At 37.9% G+C, this 19,737-nt stretch overlaps 1 protein-coding gene across 1 annotated transcript in view; it reads left to right on the top strand.

The window, feature by feature from the left end:
- Positions 1-19,737, top strand: part of nbas (NBAS subunit of NRZ tethering complex) — a 200,577-nt gene that overhangs the window by 43,002 nt on the left and 137,838 nt on the right. Inside the window, exons 14-21 of the mRNA XM_053480280.1 lie at positions 595-788; positions 4,666-4,926; positions 5,472-5,597; positions 6,475-6,626; positions 8,585-8,722; positions 12,888-12,966; positions 17,916-18,020; positions 18,356-18,492. Of these exons, the coding sequence (XP_053336255.1) occupies positions 595-788; positions 4,666-4,926; positions 5,472-5,597; positions 6,475-6,626; positions 8,585-8,722; positions 12,888-12,966; positions 17,916-18,020; positions 18,356-18,492 (1,192 nt within the window). The remainder of the gene's footprint in view (positions 1-594; positions 789-4,665; positions 4,927-5,471; positions 5,598-6,474; positions 6,627-8,584; positions 8,723-12,887; positions 12,967-17,915; positions 18,021-18,355; positions 18,493-19,737) is intronic.

The following is a 19,737-nucleotide window of genomic DNA, read 5'->3' as shown; positions in this document are numbered from 1 at the left end:
AGCACATTTCACTTTAAATAATAGTAAAAGAAAAAAGCAGTAGTTAGTGTAGAAATGGTGCATTTTTCACTCTAAATAACCGCAATATTTTAGCAACTGCTGGTTATAAAGTCAAAAGTTTATTTATCTCACGTCTCATTCCATCTCGTGCTCCGTTTTAAAGCTGTAGACCTGGTTGAAAGCTTTAATAGAAATGTGAACTGATTTTCATAATGATCCCATTTTTTTTCATTTCTTTTCATTTTTTTTTTTTTAGTTCTCTGCATCTTTCTTTAACCGTCTCTCTCATGTTGTTCATTCTTTTTACAAAGGAGCACTTTTTATATACGATCACAGCTGAGTAACTTTAATTAATGCGAGAGGTGAAGAATGAGGAAGTAGAAGGGTTTAGAATAAAAGACCAATCCTAGTCTTAGACACTTTTGATAATGAAACCTTTGGCTCGGATTAATGGAAATGTATTTTGTAATAATGGAGGATTGTTCATGCCTGGTACGACTGTCAGTTCTTGCTGAGCGTTTACAGTTCAGAACTACATTTACAAACTTGCATCTCTCTCTCTCTCTCTCTCTCTCTCTCTTTCTCTCTGTGTAGATAAAGAGCAGTATCAGTCTCTGATGGATGTGGGTTGGTGGAGCGATCAGGCTCTGATTCTGGCCCGCTGTTCCGGTGCTCTCACCGTCTCCTCCGTCCGAGCTCTCACCAATCTCCTGGGAAAATCGTGTGAATGGTTTGAGCCGTCACCTCGAGTCACATCGGCCCATGATGGCGGGTTTCTCAGCCTGGAGGTGTGTATATGTATGTCCTTACAGCTAATGGTTTAAGCTCTGAACATTGATGGTCATTCAGTAGTCAGAAAAAGGACGTTTTTATGTTTAGAGTATTTAACTTATTCAGCATCCTTAATTTTAAAAAGACACCTACCTTCTTCAGATATTCGGTATAAAATTTGTTCATTAGCCTGGAACAGAAAGTGCTGATGAAGGAATGTGGCCAACAGACGTTTTAATCTAACCGGAGTGCGGGTAATTTTTGACTCACCCTTATACTATTATAATTCCATCAGTTGAACTAGTTTTACTAGTACTATTAGTATCCCTGGTGTATTATTACTATATTACTATGTCTACTTCTACCTTTGCGCCTCCTGCAGTTGCTGCCGTTACTACTGTCTACTACAGCGATCGGCTAGTGATCAAGGCATTGAACTACTGATCAGAACTCATGAGTTTATTTCCCAACACGGGTGAGCTGTCACTGCTGGGCCCTTGATCAAGGCCCTTAACCCTCAACTGCTCAGTTGCAATGAAAAAATGTAGATGAGGTCTAATGTAAAATGTTCCTCTCACACTGCTCCTGGTCATGCTGTTATACTGCTATAGTGCTGGAACCGTTCCTTCCCACTGTATAGAGATCCTGCAGTCACATGACCTAGACTGATCTCACATTATTAGTTACTTGATGAAATGTTCTTCTCTCTACCCCAACTGTGCTATTTACAACTGCCAATAATGTGGAAAGTGTGCCAGACTTTAATAAAAAAAAAAATTCCGTCAGCTTTCAGTGAACATTTGCATGCAAGGAGACATAATTTGTACCCGTCAATGTTTTGCCTCACATCGGACCAGTTCTGAGCTGTACTTTGTACATTGTCGAACTGAAAACTCTAAAGTCGAAGATGCAAAAATCTGAATTCCAGTTTTTGAACCGCAAAACCGTCCCCATGGCAGACAGTTTCCTATAGACGTGGTGCACACTGAGCAGTGTTTCGACGACTGCCAAGTTTCTCAAATTTGCCATGTTGTAGCCGAATCTTTAAAATCAAATAAGACTCATCAGTTACCTTTGTCATGTTTTATAATATGCGATTTTTTTTTATAAAAAGTGTCTTAAAGTACAACTCAACAGGGTTTGCTTCTTATAGGTAATTGATAGATCACTACAAAGCCAAGTTGCCAAGCTCTGCCATTCAGATTCCTCATCTGTCCATCAGATCAAAGACTAAAGACAATTCTGGAGCTGTGACATCAAGAAGTCGTTACTTTACTACTACTTCTGCTGTTATACAGTTGCAGTACTTCTACTAATGCTATGATGACTTTACTACTATTGCATATGACTAGAACTTGCCTCTGCCTGCACTCATAACCTAACGATTACTGCCACTGCTGTAAAACTTACAGTATAGCAGTGGTGACACAGGACCGTAGCAAAGCTAAACCATCATAATGCAAATAAAATGTTGACATCACTATATAATGTCTATAATGTATATTTGAGCACGTAAAATGATCCAAAAATGTAAAAAGACATGTAAATCGAAAAAAAATGAGACTGAAAGTGGTTTATTTTTGATACCGTCCATGATGACATGTAGTATGTATAAATTCATTTTATTTTTTCTTACTCAAACTCTCGCACTCTCATGACACTAATGAAAATCCTCCTGTGCAGTGCTGAAACTTCTGACATTCTGATAAAAACACAGGCCAAAAAATATTTGTATTAGAACTCATACTGCAGCCTATTAGAGATGGGAATCCCCAGAGACTAGCCCATACAATATTATCACAATACCTGGGTGCAGATTTTGGGTATCACAATTTTATAAATATCCCAATTCTATATTACTTTTCTCCAGATTTCATTTCAGTTCTAAGCAAACTTGACAAATAATTTGCTCCTATCATACAGAACACTGTGCTATCTGTTAATGTGTGAATAGTTTGGAGTGCACCACCTACAGGTTCATAGAGAAACTGCAAATTCAACACCTCAAATGCGAACATAATACATATATTTAAAAATAATAAATTATTAAACCTTTTTATAAAATATTCTTTTTATAGTGATACCCCTACATACAAGTTTAATTCGTTTCGTAGACGAGTTCTTAAGGCGAAATTTCGTTTTGTGAAACACATTTTCCCATAGGAAATAATGTTAATGCAGATAATTCATTCCAGCCACCTAAAAATATTACCAATTTCCAACACTATAATCATATTTTTGCATATAAAAATAATTAAAACATTAAGGAAAGACATGTAAATTAAGTAAAAAATAAATTAATAGACAATCAAACCTCACTTAATTAAAAAAACCTTAATTTATGATTCCTCGTGGCATCGGCTGCGTCAAAAACGAAACTAAAAGTGGCTCTGTTTTCTTCTTGATACCGTCCTTGATAACGTGTAGCGGACCCACATAATGGGTTTTTACAAGGCTGCCAATTTTTATTTTTTTTATATGGCGTTGTATGCTTTTTAATGCGTGACCAAATGATTTCGCGTGCCACGTTTTTCTCTCCAAAGGGGAATCCCCGTGCCCCAAGAAGGTCAGCTGACCATGTTTAAAAAGAAGCCATGGATATGCAGAGAGGCCAACGCTCCATTGTTGTTTGTATGCGCATGACCAGTCGCTATTTTTTCCCCAGCACTGCAATTTTGTGAATCCTATCCCACAATATGTCCCTTTGCGGATACATCACAATTAGATTACTCATCACTCGCACAGGACAGTGTTTTTTTTACATGCATTCACCTACACACCTGCAAATACACACTCCTTCTTTAAGGAACTCATTTGTGTTGACCTGAATTTCTCATAAATCTTCACCTGTGCAGCCTGGGGATGTCAGGTTTTCCTAATAAACGATAATTTTATTGAAACACTAACTTTTTAGAGAAAGATAATATTACACTTGTAAATATCTGTGACAGAAAAAAAACGGCCGACGAGATAAGAAAAAAATAATAAAATAAAGAAACGCTCCCTGTGCAGTGATAACTGCTGACAAATGATCCTGCTACAAAGAAGCATTTGATCCAAGTCCACAGAGAGTAGCTTGATTTGGTTAAGGTCGGTCGACTGGCAAGGCCATTCCATTACAGACAGCGTCGGGTTCTTCCTCTCCGGGTTAATGTGTCTTTCCTACAGCTTGGAGCCATCCCTAACGTTGTTAAAAACCAAATGCTGCTCAGGAGATGTAAATAAACGGCGAGATGTCCACAGACTTTTGACAGGCCTGCGTAAATGTGGATTAAAACCCGCAGGCGTGTGGGATGACTACTGCTCGCTGGATGCTGTGCACACCTGTTCTGTTGGGGAAGAGAGACAGAAATGGACAGATGGAGTGCGAAGATGTGCGTGTTTGTGTGTGCGTGGTTAAAATGTGTTCTCCCCCTCGGCAGGTACTTTTACTCCCCCCCCTTCATCACACCTCTCGTAAAGGAAGTGATGCGGCTCTGATATCCCGCTTTTATCTCCAGGCCATCTTCATAAAGCCGCTTCACAGCCCTGCATCCTCTTAAAAATGCCTCCTCTCTTATCACATGTTCTTTTATTATTTTACGAGTATCTTTCTGCCTGTTGGCCTTTTATGGCCTGATTTTTGTGCAGGATGGGTTGAAGAAAAAAAAAAAAGACTTTGAGAGCTTGAGGGGAAGAATGAGTGATGGAGAGTGGAGAAGAAAAAGTGTGTGTGGGAGTATGTGACACAGTGTTTTTATTGCTGATGCATGTTTAGCTGGAGGGATTTTTTAACGATTGAAGAGAGAGCACTGAGTAGTAAAATGCAGAGTAGGTGAGATTTGTAAAAATTAGTTTTTTTGCATGTGTTTATTTATTTGCATTTATTACAACGACTCTATCTCTGTCCCTCAGTGCGAGATCAAACTGGCTCCGAAGCGTTCACGCCTGGAGAGTAGCGCCTCCGGAGAGGATGACGACGCAGAGGAAGACTCGGACTCCGACGAGGAACCGTCCGCCAAGGCGCGTTACTTCGGGTACGTGAAGCGTGGCCTGTACTACGTGACCGAGATGGAGCGCTTCGCTCCCCCGAGGAAGAGACCGCGGACCGTCCACAAAAACTACAGACTGCTCAGCTTGAGATCTACCACGCCCGAGGAGCTCTACCAGAGGAAGGTGAGGTGGGCGGGGTCAGGAAGGCCAGATGTTTGTCACCGATTTGGTCTAGTTGCTCATCAACTAGACCAAATCGGACTACAGATCAGTGGATCATTACGAAAATGTCATTCATTCATTTTTATTAATTTGTTCGTGTTAGGCGTTTCTCTTCAGGTTGAGTGAAAACTGGGTAAAATTTGGGTAAAAGCGGACAGGACTGGACACACTGACGTTGTTAGTAGTCCTGTCAGCAGAACGAGTGCAGCATAGCTCATCGAAGCTTATCAGAACACACGCTGCCTCATTAACACACTACAGGACAGCCTCAGAGTCTAACAGGATTTCGAGTGTCCTGTGAATATTGAAAACCTCTGTGGTTTTGGTCCCCACAGTGATTTGTGAGTGCAGAAGCTTTTATTGTGGCTGGACTAACCGAGGTGATAATCCTTTGTTTACGACACGGAGACTTAATGAGGAGCCATGGGAGCTAGGCTGAGACTTTAACCTGCTTCTCTCTCTCTCTCTCTCTCTCTCTCCCTTTCTCCCCTTTGGTGTGTGTGCAGATTGATAACGAGGAATATGGTGAAGCTCTGTCTTTGGCTCGTGTCTATGGACTGGACTCGGATCTGGTCTATCAGAGGCAGTGGAGGAAGTCGTCTGTCAGCATCGCCTCTATACAGGACTATCTGGTAAGTAACAAGGTGCAAGGAGCGTCCAGGTTGGTGTCAGTGCTGCTCAGAACACCACCACAGCACTGTCGAATTCTCACATCACATCACATGGGCTTGTCTTGATGCTGTTTTTTTTCCCTTTATATACCCAGTAAGACAAGCTCACATACTTTTCTCATGGACGTTCCACAACATTAAGAAGTATGACTGGCTGCTGCAAAAATGCTTAGTTTTGCCAGATTGCTATAGTATAAGAAGAATTAAGAAGACACTGTTATGAGTAAATAATCACACCAGCAAGTCCGCTTCATCACACAATCCTGATGATTATTTTGCTGTAGCAAGGAGCATGTACGCAAGAGGTGTATTCTTTACAAAACTCATAAAAACAGGTCTAATAGTTACTTCACTGAGCCGTGACATTAAAAGTTGCATATTTATTAAATTATATAAAAATAAATCAGTTTTGACATGATGTAAGATTTCGAGTTTCTCTTACTGCTTTTATGCATACAGAAAAACGATTTCATAAAAAAATTTGAATTGTATTTCTTCTCTTTTTTTGTAAACAACAAAATATATATTTTTTCTAAATATTCATTCATTCCCTCATATCGTTGTATGAATAAGTGAACGAGTAAATAAATGAATCTTCCAAATTGTCCATAATTTTTTTCATTCTAGTCTAAAATATGTGATGCAGATGGCATGGAAAAAATTTTTTTTAGAACATTTCAAAGCCATTTTGTCAATTTATTTTTTTATTTAGTTTAGAGTGCGGCAAAGTTTGCATCAATTTACAGTGCATCTACATCTTACCAGTATCCTACACTGACTACACTGAAGGTGCATGAACGGGTTGAGTGTTTACTGTTTCTTTTGTGTGTGTGTTTAGAGTAAGATAAAGAAGCGTTCCTGGGTGCTGCACGAGTGTGTCGAGAGGGTTCCGGAGAACGTGGATGCTGCCAAGGAGCTGTTACAGTACGGTCTGAAAGGGACCGACCTAGAGGCCCTTATTGCTATTGGCAACGGAGAGGATGGAGGCAGGTGTGTGTACTTTTTGCATATACACACATACACAGTCCAATTAGTGTATTTTTGTTGTATAATTAAAACATTAGCGCATGTACAGTCCATCCCTAACATGGCCTAATAAACCCACGATAAACCCGCTCCATGTTTATTAATGGGGCATATAAATGTACTCACTTCATCTTCAGTCTTTATTCCCTTGTTGATGTTGGATATTTAATTTTATCTAATGTAAAAAAAAAAATAATAATAATAAAAGAAACTAAAGATACTTTAAACATGACCTGAGGATTGTAAACAAAAACAAAGATATTGAATTTATTTCTTTTTCTTAAATATGCAGACATCTTTTTAGATTCAGTTTTAAGCCAGGGTATAATTATAGATCCTTTATTTCTTGCACTTTTTTCCTTCTCGAATCTGATTGGACAGAAAGGTGGTCAGAAGGTTTCTGTAACAGCAGCAAGGGAGTAGTGCCGGCTGAAAGGCATAAAATAGATTACTGCGCCACTTCCTTTTAATATGTTTCCATAACAGCAATATACATGGGTACTTGTGCTGTTGGCGCGCCACACAATCTTGTTAAATAAAAAAATATTGTTGATATTGTATATATTATATGTACATATTTTCTTACACATTTTATACAATTTTTTTTCTATTCGTTTTGTAAAGCTGTTTTGTGACAATGAATAAGTTTTATTTATACAGTATAGTGCTTTTGTTAAAAGCACTATATGAATAAAATTTAATTGAATATTCTAACAGCCTGAGGTTTTCCACTATACCTAAGGGAATAAAACTTACTTATCATGGTTGATCGTATCACAGTTTTTGGTCATGCATAATTATTTGGGATTAAAAAAACAACCACAGACAAATACAGGTAGTCCAGACTTACAAACATTCGAGTTATGAATTTCTGCAAATACAAAGTTCTACTAGTTTGTGTGTATTGTGCAAACAAAATAAATTCCTTAACAAAACAGAATTCACAGTCCAATACAGAGGAAAACAGTTCTGAGACAAAATAGCATCTGGCATTCCCCTCATGATTTAAAGGTGCAGGGACAACATTTCACTGTGAGATTCATTTCTTTAGCTGCGAGTTTGGTTTTTGAACACATGATGGCAGTGTGGGGAAAGAGGACAGAGATTTAGTCATTGCTTTGGATTTGTATATTTGGAACTTACTTTGTCGGACTTAAGAACAAATCGGACTTACAAACATGCTCCCAGAACAGAACTCGTTCATAAGTCAGGGACCACCTGAATTATTTTGCTTGCAACTTGTTACTCATAGAACTACAGTACTTAAAGTAAGAAACTCTTTCCCATTGTCCCTATAAAAATAACAGTTAACAAAAAATGTAGTGTTTTAAATAAATTCCTAAAATATTTAATACTAGGTTGTAAAATTAAAGCACTGTATGAAGCACTACTTTTTTTGTGGACACAGGCTATTTTTATAATTAATTAAATGAAAATTTGTCAGTGTGATCTGGCAACCCAAAGGAAAATAAAGCAGGTCCTGGAGAGAATGTAAATGCAATTAATTAATGCACGGAGCATAACAGAGTTTTTCGCTCAGTAATGGGCCAGAGTATAACACTGTACAGTGACAAGAACATTTTATTTTGCAATTAAACCACGAGTCACGCACATGCTCAACCTGAGAGAGTGTTCCATGTGAATAAACCCTCATCCGTTAGGCCACCCACTACTGTAACCTATTAAAAAGTGTAGAACTGTATACAAAACAAGAGGGTTAGTTTTCATAAATTGGTAATGGTATACAAAAGGACTAAAACGCATAAGGACATGCTGATATTGGAAAATAATCACATATTTAATAGCTTTTAACATTTATGTTGTTGTTATTCAGACACAAATACAGACATTGTATAAAAGCTGATGTAAAGGAGGCTGACTAATGAACACCGTGAATGTTCCTTTCTTCCGCTTCGGCTTAGGTTCATCTTACCGGGCGACGTGGATGTGGATGACGCTCCATATGAAGATTTCCAGTCGATGGAGGAAGAGATGGAGCGAAAGAGAGAGAGGGAGGCGAAGAAAAGACAAGAGCTTCTTAAGAAAGTAGACTTTAGCAAGTGAGTTTCTTCTTATACACCTGAACACACATGCTAGTGAAAGCCACATTTGGAGAGGCACTGTAATACCCTTCCATGATAGCGAGTAATGGCGGGAAAAGAGATGGAGAGGAGGTTCTAAAGCAGGAAAGAGGTGGAGGGTGAAATTAAAGTCCTTTATATTTGCTTCTAATCTGCATGACTTAATTTATGCACCAAGCCTAAAGCCTGAAAGAAAGGAACAACAGGAGGAAAAAAAAAACCCTTGAACAAATCACACATGCACAGAGAGTGGAAGAGGAAAAGCTAACACGGTAAACACTACTAATCAGAGCAGGCTTGTTTACACACCGGGATGCTTGTACGATTTTTCAGCCCATAAAGTGCTCCAGACGCTTAACATGCTCCCTAACGTCTCGCCTCACACAGCCTTATGAACTGCATCCACTTAATTACAGCTCGGTCCCAGCAGCCATCCAATTCCACTGCTGTTAAGTCTGTGTGCATGTGTATGGTGTCTTAACATGTGCTGTCTGTTAAATGGTCCCTGATTTACTCAAGACTTTTGTGTGCAAACTTGATAAAACCTGAAAAAGGTGCTAATTCAATAAGAGCATTTTGTGTTTTTCAGCAGCTTGTGTCCAGTTTTGCATTATTTAATCGTTCAATATGCGATTTATAGCATTGCCTTTATAGTATAAATCTATATAGCGTAACTGAAAAGCAGGGATTATACACTGATCAGCCACTGACGGGTGAACTGTTTAAACTCCTGAAGACCACACAGTGATGTCTAGATGACTGGGTCAGAGTATTACCAAAAAAAAAGTGTTTCTTGTACATAGTGGTCAGAATGTGGCAAAAGTGTTCCAAGAAAGAAAAACCAGTCAAGCAGCAACAGGGACTCGGGTGCTGAAGACTCAGTACAAGTAGTCTTCGACTTATGAACGTTCGAATTTCCGCACATACGAGTGGACCGCGGTTCTACTTCCTGTTTAATCATGGACAAATCGTAAGTATATAAAATGTCGAAAGCCTGGTATATTGTATGTGTGCGCGTGTGGGGGTGCGGGAGAAATGAGTCGGCCTCACCGGTTTCAGTGAATCAGTGAAGCACGATGATAGAAAAGCTGCTCTGATGGTAAATAATCCTAATTTTGGAAAATCCTCAACAAAACAGAATTCACAGTCCAATACAGTGGAAAACAGCTTTGAGACAAAAAGGGATCTGGGAGTCCCCTCACGATTTAAAAGGTTATATTTGACATGTAAGATTAATTTTCCTAGATGTGATTATGGTTTTGGCCACATGATGTGTGTGGGGAAAGAGGACAGATTTAACCAAGTGGATCAGTATATTATAATGTATTTATCGTATATTCGAGTCAAAGGCGTATAAGACTTACTTTGTCGGACTTAAGAACAAATCGGACTTACGAACTAACCAGCGAAAGCTCGTACAATGAGTATATGAGGATTACAGCTGGACCATTGAGCAATGGAAAAAGATGGCCTGGTTGCTTACCCAGGGAAGAGGTGGTACCAGGGTGCATTATGGGAAGTTTGATGCTCTGGGCGGAGTTTTGCTGGGAAACCTTGGGTCCTGCCATTCATGTGGATGTTCCTATGACACATACCATCTTCTTACACAAGTATCCCCCTTTATGAAAACTGTGTTTCTTGATGTCAGTGGAATGTCCCATGCCACACTGCAAACGGGTGAGGTACATGACAAAGCGATCACAGTGTTCAATCGAGGATCTGTTGGGTTTGCTGGAAATTTCGATCCATGAAGGCCCCACCTCATAACTCATAACAAGCACTAATAAAGGTTAATTGTGGCTGGATCCCCCTAAGCAGACAGGAGTGCTAATATTCAAATATGTCACCACCACCACCACCAATATATGGCTTTATCGCACACTAAGGTGAGACGATAGAGATGAGGAAAATGGTGGAGTACTATATGAAGTTTAGAATGAAATGTATCACATTTGTTTCTTCCTTAAAAGTAGAGTTAATGAGGATGCAGTTTAGTTTTTTTTCTGACAGTGATCTGTCACACTGAGGCTCAGATTCGTAGCAGACTAAACTCAGGCTCAGTTTTTTTTTCAGTTTTCAGTAGAAATACTCATTAATGTCTGTTTAAAACGCACACACACACACACACACACACACACACACACACACACACACAAACTCTCACAGATTGTTCAGCGTAGTTTGCTGTTGTGATTATAGAGTGGGAAACCAAAGACCATCATTTTGTTAATTTCTTTTTAACTGCGCAGCCATTAGAGCAGCATAGCACTATTGATCACAATTGTGTGTGTGTGTGTGTGTGTGTGTGTGTGTGTGTGTGTGTACACGCAGGGCTGCTCACTTTGTTTTTTCCCGAAACTAATGTTCAATGAGGTGCGATTGCCATTAAACTTCCTGTTCAGAACTGTGAAAGTAGAACTGACCTCCATCTCACACACACTCACACACACACGCACACACACACACACACACACACACTATTGCGGCAGTTTCGACCTGCCTAGCCCTGAATGTGCAGCAGTTGATTGAAGAACACTAATGAGAAGACGCTGAAGCTGTTAGAGTTCACACCCTCACACTCTGGGCTCATAAACACCGATACACACACGCAGACACACACTTCCAGTTTGAGATCATAAACACATCCCCCCCCCTTCAGAGTTGTGACTTCAGTCGTTTCACCTATTACACACAGGTGTGCCGGGTGTTACACTGCAGACATACTTCAGCACAAATTAATTTTGCACAAAGTGTACAGTACTGTGCAGAAGTCTTAGGAGGACAGTATTATCTTCAGTAGAAATTGTTATATATGTTCAATCATACCATTCAATACTTAGAATAACACAACTTAAAATTACAGAAGGATATCGTACATGATGAGTAAGTTCTCAGATGAAAAGAAAATCAAACCTGATGTAGGCTCTTGGGTTTTGGATGAAAATATAAAGGATCAAGTATGATAAAGTTAACAGAAGAACTCTCCATATTCTCCAGCACGCTCAGTAAAACCTATCAGCTGTTTTACTAACAAAACTGCACAAATCTGTAAGCAAAGAATTTTCATACCAAATGTTGATTTTTGTTGCTGGTTGATTGCTTTTGACATTTTTTGTATGTTGAGAAATATGCATGTTTTCACAGTACTGTACTGTAAGTAAAACAGCTGTAAGGTTTTACTGAGCCTGCTGGAGAATGTGCCAGAGTTCGCTTTCTTTACATGCACACAAATACTCTGTCATTTTATAGCTATAGCTAAACTTTTGCACTGTTCTGTAGATCAGTGATGCATCATCAACAAGAAAGAAGCCCCTGCTTCAAAGTTTTAGATTAACGCGATTATTTTACTTTTTTTCTTTCTTTCTTTCTTTTTTTTTAACCTTTTTAAAAATAAAATGTATTTTACTTTTGGCGCTGTTTTCTTCCTTTTTTCTTTTGTCCATACTTAATTTGCCTTGGTATTAACTTTTTAATTTTGCATCACTGTTTTTTCTTTCTGTGTTCTTTTCTTGTTTGCAACATTTTTTTTATCACTTCATTTTTCCCCCTGTGTTTTTTTTTTTTCCTTACCATTTATACTTTTCTGACTTTTTTTTGTGAAAAAGGAACACTTAATTTTTTTTTCTATTATCGTTTTTCTTCGTTAATTTACTTTGGTTACTTTTCTTAAATTTATTGTTCAGTCTTATTTAACTTTATTTTTTATTTTACTGTTTTTTTTTTGTTTATATTTCTTATAATATGCATGCACACACACACACACACACACACACACACACCGCACTGTCATTTTATTCTCTCTATTTAACTTTGTTTTACTTGTCACATTTTTTCCTTCCATTTAGTTTTTTCTCTTTTTTTGTACTTATTAATTCTTTTGCTCCAGTATTCATTTTTTTTATTGTTTTTTTCATTGTGTTGTTCTTTACTTTTTATTTTATTTCAATTTTATTTCTTCTCTGTGTGTATTGATGCATATTGTCATATTTGAAATAACGTCTTTTGTGTAGCATTTTTTATTAAAATTTTTTTTTTATTAATAACATTTGTTTCAAAATGTTTTAAACAGAAATCTTTTGACACAGTGTTGTGTATGCTTAGTGGACACCCATTTTAATTCAGGGTTTTATTTTTTTCGGTGCAGATTGACGCTGGAGCAGAAGGAGTTGTGTAGAAGCAGACTGAAGCTGTTGTGCTATTTGGACCGACTGGCAACATATGAGGTGAGAGTAAGAACAGGTTTGGTGTACGCCATATTATCTCTCAACACGTTCCACACTAGATATTCTAATCAGGGTCACAAGAGCAAGGTTAATAATATTGTCAGAAATAAAGCGCAACCAGCAACAAAGCAGACTAATGAATCATTTAAACTTAATAATTGGGTTTTTATTTCTTTCCCTGTGGTTGTTAACTATTGTTAATACTCCACTACACTATACCTGAGAAATATACATCTGAATCGTGTATCCCTGCACCAGTGTTATGTAGTGGCGCTGAAGGATTCGACTCTAAATAGTAAAACATGCTCTCAAACAACAAGTGACTTCATCCCCCACATCAGTTGCCATGGTTACAGCATATGTTAGGGAATTTGATAATGTGTAATCTTACACGGTGTATGTTTACATTATAGATTACATTTTACGCTTAGGAGAAATTTTGAAATAACACAAAAAAATAGATACCCTCCCTGGCCACATTAATAGGAACAGCCAGGTAATACTTGGCTCTTTTGTTCTTTGTGGCATGTAAGATGTTTGAGATTGTGATTACCACGGCTGCGTCATGATCTCGGATTTCTCAGCTGCACTTTCACACTGCGGATCTCCTGTTCTACCAAAAGCTCTCGAAGCTGCTCTACTGGAGGCATTGTTCATGTCCCAAGCCTTAGCAACTTGTGTTCATGTTTAATTTTCATTTAGACTGTTGCATTCAAACAATGATTAATTTGTATAAATGGGCCAAATGTGTGACAAAAGCAATAAAGAATTCTTTACACAATTACACCACCACCACCACTAGCTGGAACTGTTAGATTACTGACGTTTTTTTCAATCGTTTTATGACTCTATGCCCATTATAACTGCAAATTTCTGTTCCTGCTGGGCAGCAGTGGAACTTAGTGGATTGCTTTTCTGCTCACCACTGTGGTAATGAGTGTTAAGCTACTGTAGCAGATTTTTGTTATTCCTTCATGAAAATATCTTTAATTAGCTTAAGTGCTACCTCAAAGGGTTTTATTGCTCTTAAAGCAATGAACAGCAAGTTAAAATGGAATATTTTTTAATTAATGAACTCGTCAGGTAGACCAGCATGCAAGTAAAAGCTCCAGTCTTCAGTGTAATGTTGATATGCCCAGAAACCTATTTGGCTAAAATGTTGTAGTGGGAGATAGTTTGCTAGTTAGATGCATTAATGCAGACTACAAGAAACAACAAAGCATTTTTTCATTTTTTGGTTCAGATTTTGGTTAGTGTATTTGGCCTCATTGTTTTTAATTGTGTTGATGGCTTTGCACTGCGGTTTAATCCTACATTTTTGCATTTTTCTTATTTTAAGAAAGGAGTTCCTGGGAGGCCAGTGTTTCAGTTTCTACCTTGGGAATCTTAATGCACTAGTCTAACTTTGGGATTACAGTACATTAGTTAAGCTTAGGATTATAAAAAAAAATAAAGGTAGTTTTTCTTTCAAACCTGCGTTCTGTTACCTTGAGCAATCAAAAGTCCCAGTTTGACTCGAACGCTCCTAGTAAAATAAATTGGGTATCTGTGTATGCTATTCATGAATACATCCTGGATTCAGCTAGATCTCATCCCACCAGATGTATATGGTGGGATTTGGAAGGTAGTTACAACATCGAGGTTCACTATAAAGTGCAATAAGTTTTAAACATACTGATTGAGAACTTTTCTTTTGTTGAAGAAGTGTTGTGAAGTCTTGTTTTTTATTTCGAGTCTGTGAAAAAAACCTGATCAGAAAGTTGCTTGATTTCTTGTTGTATTTAACAATGCTGTTTTAATGACTTAAATGATTTACTTGAACTATCATCACAGTGAGTGTTCTAGTTTCTTAAGTCTGTAGAGTCCATTGTTGCTTTTGTCAGGGGTCACTGATCCATGTTTTCATATTGATTCGATGAAGCCCTAAAATCCTTTTGACTGTTTTTAATTGTATTCATGTACCCCATTCAAGGATCGCTTGAGTTGCTGCAATGAGAAAATGAGTTCTTAGTGTAGCTGTTGGTTTGGGATAATCATGCTTTTGTTAGTGATTTTTAATGCTTTTCTTCATGCTGGAATCAAGAAAATATTTAGAAATTGGCCAGCTTAAGCTTTGACCCCCGCCTTGTTGAAGGAATTATTGGAAGTATTACCTGAGGGATCTTTGTTCTCTTTGAAAAACCTCATTCTGTTAATCGGAATCCTAATCTGTTCCATTGTGAGCGTTTTAATTTGGAAAGAGCTTATTGAGGTGTGTATGTGATGCATAAAACTGATGAAAAAAAAAACAAGAAAAGTAGATGAAAAGGCTAATATGCTGCCTGGCGTTGTATTTGTGCCTCATTCCTTAGCAAATCAGTTTTAAGCTCATGCCTGATTCAGTTAATACCCTTTGTGTGTTTTCACTGATTTCAATTATTAATCTATAATGGTTGTTTTGCTTCGTATTCCTCCTTAGCTTACATGCATAGCGCCTCTATTAACTTGTACAACAAAAGAGGGCACACTTGCAGTTCAGGTAATACGTAGTACATATAATGTACATTTATGTTTTTACTTAGTATTATTTTAAATGTCGACAAAGACGTGTTGTTGACATTATTCTTATTTTTTTTTATAGATTCTGTTTCATCGGAATAGTTATTTGTTAATGATTTATTGATTATTGATGAACATTCTCCGCTGTGAACAGTTAAGGCAAATGTATGAATTTCACAACTATACTCAGACTACTATTTCATTCATACTTAACTAGTTAATCTTTACTTGTTCCAACTGGCTGTTTTCCTTTCTAGGCAATCAGAATCTTTCAGTCATTTAGATTGGCTGCCTTTGTGGCACAAAGAGGTTTGTTCCATTGAAAGTTATATTAGGAAAGAACTTTTTATTTCTCTCAAAAAATACAGTGTAACTAAATGTATTGAAAAGTATTTATTAAATTAATAGTAACAACAAAAAAAAATCATTGAAATCAGAAGCTGAGAAACAAGTTAGTTGCTGTTATTGAAAAATCTTTTACTTTGTGCTGATGATGACAACTGCAGTTTGTATTGGGTTGCATCACATCTTAAAATTATTGTCGATAATTTTCCTCCAACATCATCTAAATTTTTTCCTTTATATTAATAGACACACAGTACATTAAAAAAGTATTCAGACCCACTTTATTTATTTATTTTTTTGTCATGTTGCCGTTTAAATAATTTTTTCCTTTAAACTACACTCAGTACCCCATATTGTTAAAGTGAAAACATAGGCTCTGTAAATTTATTAAAAAGAAAAATAATACATCACGTCCTTAAATATTCAGACCCTTTATTTAACAATTACAGCCTTGAGTAGAGTTTCTGGGTATGACACTAAAAACTTTGTACAACTGGATAGGACGATTTTTCTGCCATTCGTCTTTGCAAATTCTCTCAGGCTCAGTCAGGTTAAATGGGGTTGTAATAACGTCAGTGGATATCTTTGTACCTCGCTTCATTCAGCTTTCCCTCAGCCGTGACCAAACCCGCTGTCCCTGCTGCTAAAAAACATTCTCACAGGATGATGCTGCCACCACCATGCTTCACTGTTGGAATGGTACAGGTGATGGGTAGTGCCTGTTTTCTTCTAGATGTTTAGAATTGAGGTCAAACAGTTTAATCTTGGTTTAATCAGACCAGAGATTCTGGTCCCTCGCAGTCTTGGTTCCTTCAAATGCATTTGTGCAAACTCTGTGTTTTGCACCAAGGAGAGGTTTCCGTCTAGCCACTCTGCCATAAAGCCCAGATCGGTGTAGGGCTGGACTCATGGTTGTCCTTCTGTAACTTTAATGTGGTCCCATCTCAACACAGGATCTCTGGAGCTCAGTCAGAGTGACCTTTAAGTTCTCGGTCACCTCTCTTACTAAGGCCCTTCTCTCCCGATTGGTGTGTTGGGTCCTGGTTGTGGCAAACTTCTTCCCTTTGAGAATTATGGAGGGTGCAGCGCTCTTGGAAACCTTCATTGCAGCAGAATTCTTTATTGCAAGCCACAGATCGGGAAAAGGCTATAATCCTATCCCTGAGCTCTTGCAGTTGCTTTGACCTCATGGCTTTTCCTCTGATATACTATGTTTTGTCAGCTGTGAGGCCTTCTACAGAGAGAAATGTGCCATTCCGAATCATGTCCGATAAATTTAATTTACCACAGGTGGACTTCAAGTGAAGAAAGATCTCGGCAATGATCAAGAGAAAAGGGAGACTGTTGTTGTGAAGGGTCTGAATACTTAAAAAATAAGTGAAATTTCAGTTTTTTCCTTTTTAAAATTTTTCTTTTTTCATGTTGTCATTACGGGTTACTGCGTGTGGATTAAAAGAATAGAATAATTTAAGCAACTGTAGTATCAGGCTGCAACATAACCGAATTAAAAAAAGTAAACTGAATGCACTGTAGTTATAGGACTCACTCATACACTCTTAGACTGTACACTAAAAGCTGTGGTAAAAAAAAAAGTCAGACTTCCCTTGTTTTATAACACGCATTTCAAAGGGAAAATAAATTCTAGTTTTGAAACCCGATAAGAGATCCATATTCAATAAAACAACAGGGTGCGATCAAGGCATAAAGTGCATAACAAAACACAATAAATGACAAGACGCTATAAAAAAAGAACATAAACACCACAATAAAAAAGGGAACACGATAGCTCCGCTCCACAAGGCAGACAAAATAAACATGTTAAAACTGCAATATGCAATAAAATACAGACAAAACAAAGGTGCGTAAAGCATAATAAGGGAGGAAGAGGTAAGAAAACTAATCGTGAAGCCAAGCAGAAGGTCGATTCAGGATACACGTGACCGTAAAGAGAGAGGGGGTGGCATTTAAAAGTGTAAGGTGACTCTGAAGTGACCCTGTATGCAGGAGATAAATAAAAATAGAGCTCGTTTAGAGGATTTATTCTCTGTGTGTGTGTGTGTGTGTAGGAGATTTTGGGCGGCCCCCATGCAGCGGAGGAGAGGTACGACTCGGAATTCTTCAAAAAGTTCCGCAGTCAGAATATTGTGCTGTCAGCGAGAACCTACGCCAGGGTAAAGCTCACTTCCTTTCTACTTTCTGTCTGTCGTGTGTGTGTGTGTGTGTGTGTGTGTTTGAGAAAAAGGGAGAAAGAGAGGGAGTCCAAGAGTGTGAATTATATATCTTGGTGTAGCCTTATTGTGTGTGTATTGTCTAAAATATGGATTCCTCGTTATACCATGAAAGTGTTTTTACGTCCTGAAGGCTGAAATATGGTTACGTACAAAGACTATTAGTGGGGAAATAGCTGCCGGGGAAAATGGACACGGCCATGAATTTGACTTGTATTAATTATTCATTTATTTCTCTTTCTCTCACACTCTGTTCTTTCCTCCTCTCTTTCACCTAGGAGAGTAACGTCCAGGCTCTGGATATTCTCTTTACTTATCATGGCTCTGAGTTGCTCCAGCATCGACTAGCCATCCTGTGCAATTTCCCAGAAACCACCTCTCCACATGAGTACACGGCGCTGCTGCCAGAAGCCTGGTAAAAAACAAAAAAAAAAAAAAAAAAGGCACACACAAGCACACCCATACATGCTTGAAGAGGTCTCTAGGGTTTGAGATGAACTTTAGGCTAAGTAACCAACCCTGTTTGCTTTTAAAGCTTGGTCCTGTCTGTGGATTTTGTCTCAAGCTGTCACACGATCCTCTAGCATTTCCTTGCGATTAATTAGGACCCATGCAAACAAAACAATAAAACAAGTGCACGTCTTTCATTAAGCAATAAACAGACACAAATGAATACTTAAAGAAACCAGAGATGGATCGTGTTGTTAACAGGAAATCTGGGGTTATTTAGGGTCTTCAGTGTTAATATGCATGATTACATGATTAGTGAACAAATGGGAGTCCCTCCCCTCCTTACACCCACATATTTCATTTGAGCACCTTCAGCTTTGATTACAGCACACATTATAGTGGTTAGTTCATGTGTGAAAATGATTCCTCATGCACTCAGAAACACTCATTTACAATCTGAGTCCTGGAATATGCCAGTGCCATCACGGAAGAAAAAAATCCATAGGTGTGATTACCTGGCCAATCAGTTCTTTTAAGTCGTCAATTGGCTTCATTTTATTGCCACATTACGTTGCTGAGTCTAGACCTGAGCAATTGAAGCAACCCCGGATCATAACACTCTCTCCAGAAGCTTGTACAGTGGGCACAATGCATGATGGGTGCATCGCTTCATGTGCTTCTCTTCTTACCCTGGCGCTAACTTTCATTTTGTCACATAGCTGTTTTGACCCAATCCCGTGAGTACTCGTCACACGGTGTGTGGAAATGCCCTTATTTTCTCTTTTTAATATAGCTTTGGTTTCTATAGTCCTTTTTTTGATATATGAAACATAAACAAGGGTTTAAATGATTTCCAATTACATTCATTTAAGATACTTATCCCTGTAGTTGACGGTTCAGGTTATGATAATGTGTTGGACTGTTCTAAACCCAATGCCAGTCATGTTTTCTTTGTCCAAAAATTTTATGCTTTGAAATGGTGACTTTTATTATATATATATATATATATATATATATATATATATATATATAAACGTCAAAGAGGTCAATAAGTATTTGATAACCCTGTGATTTTTCAAGTTCTCTTACTTAGAAATCATGGAGGGGTCTATAATTTTCAGCATAGGTGCATTTCCACTGTGAGAGACAGAATCTAAAAAGAAAAATACGGAAATCACATTGTCTGATTTTTTTAACAATTTATTTGTGA

Source organism: Clarias gariepinus, chromosome 2 (assembly GCF_024256425.1).
Source record: "Clarias gariepinus isolate MV-2021 ecotype Netherlands chromosome 2, CGAR_prim_01v2, whole genome shotgun sequence".
Lineage (NCBI taxonomy): Eukaryota > Metazoa > Chordata > Actinopteri > Siluriformes > Clariidae > Clarias > Clarias gariepinus.
This window is presented reverse-complemented; position numbering and strand designations above follow the sequence as displayed.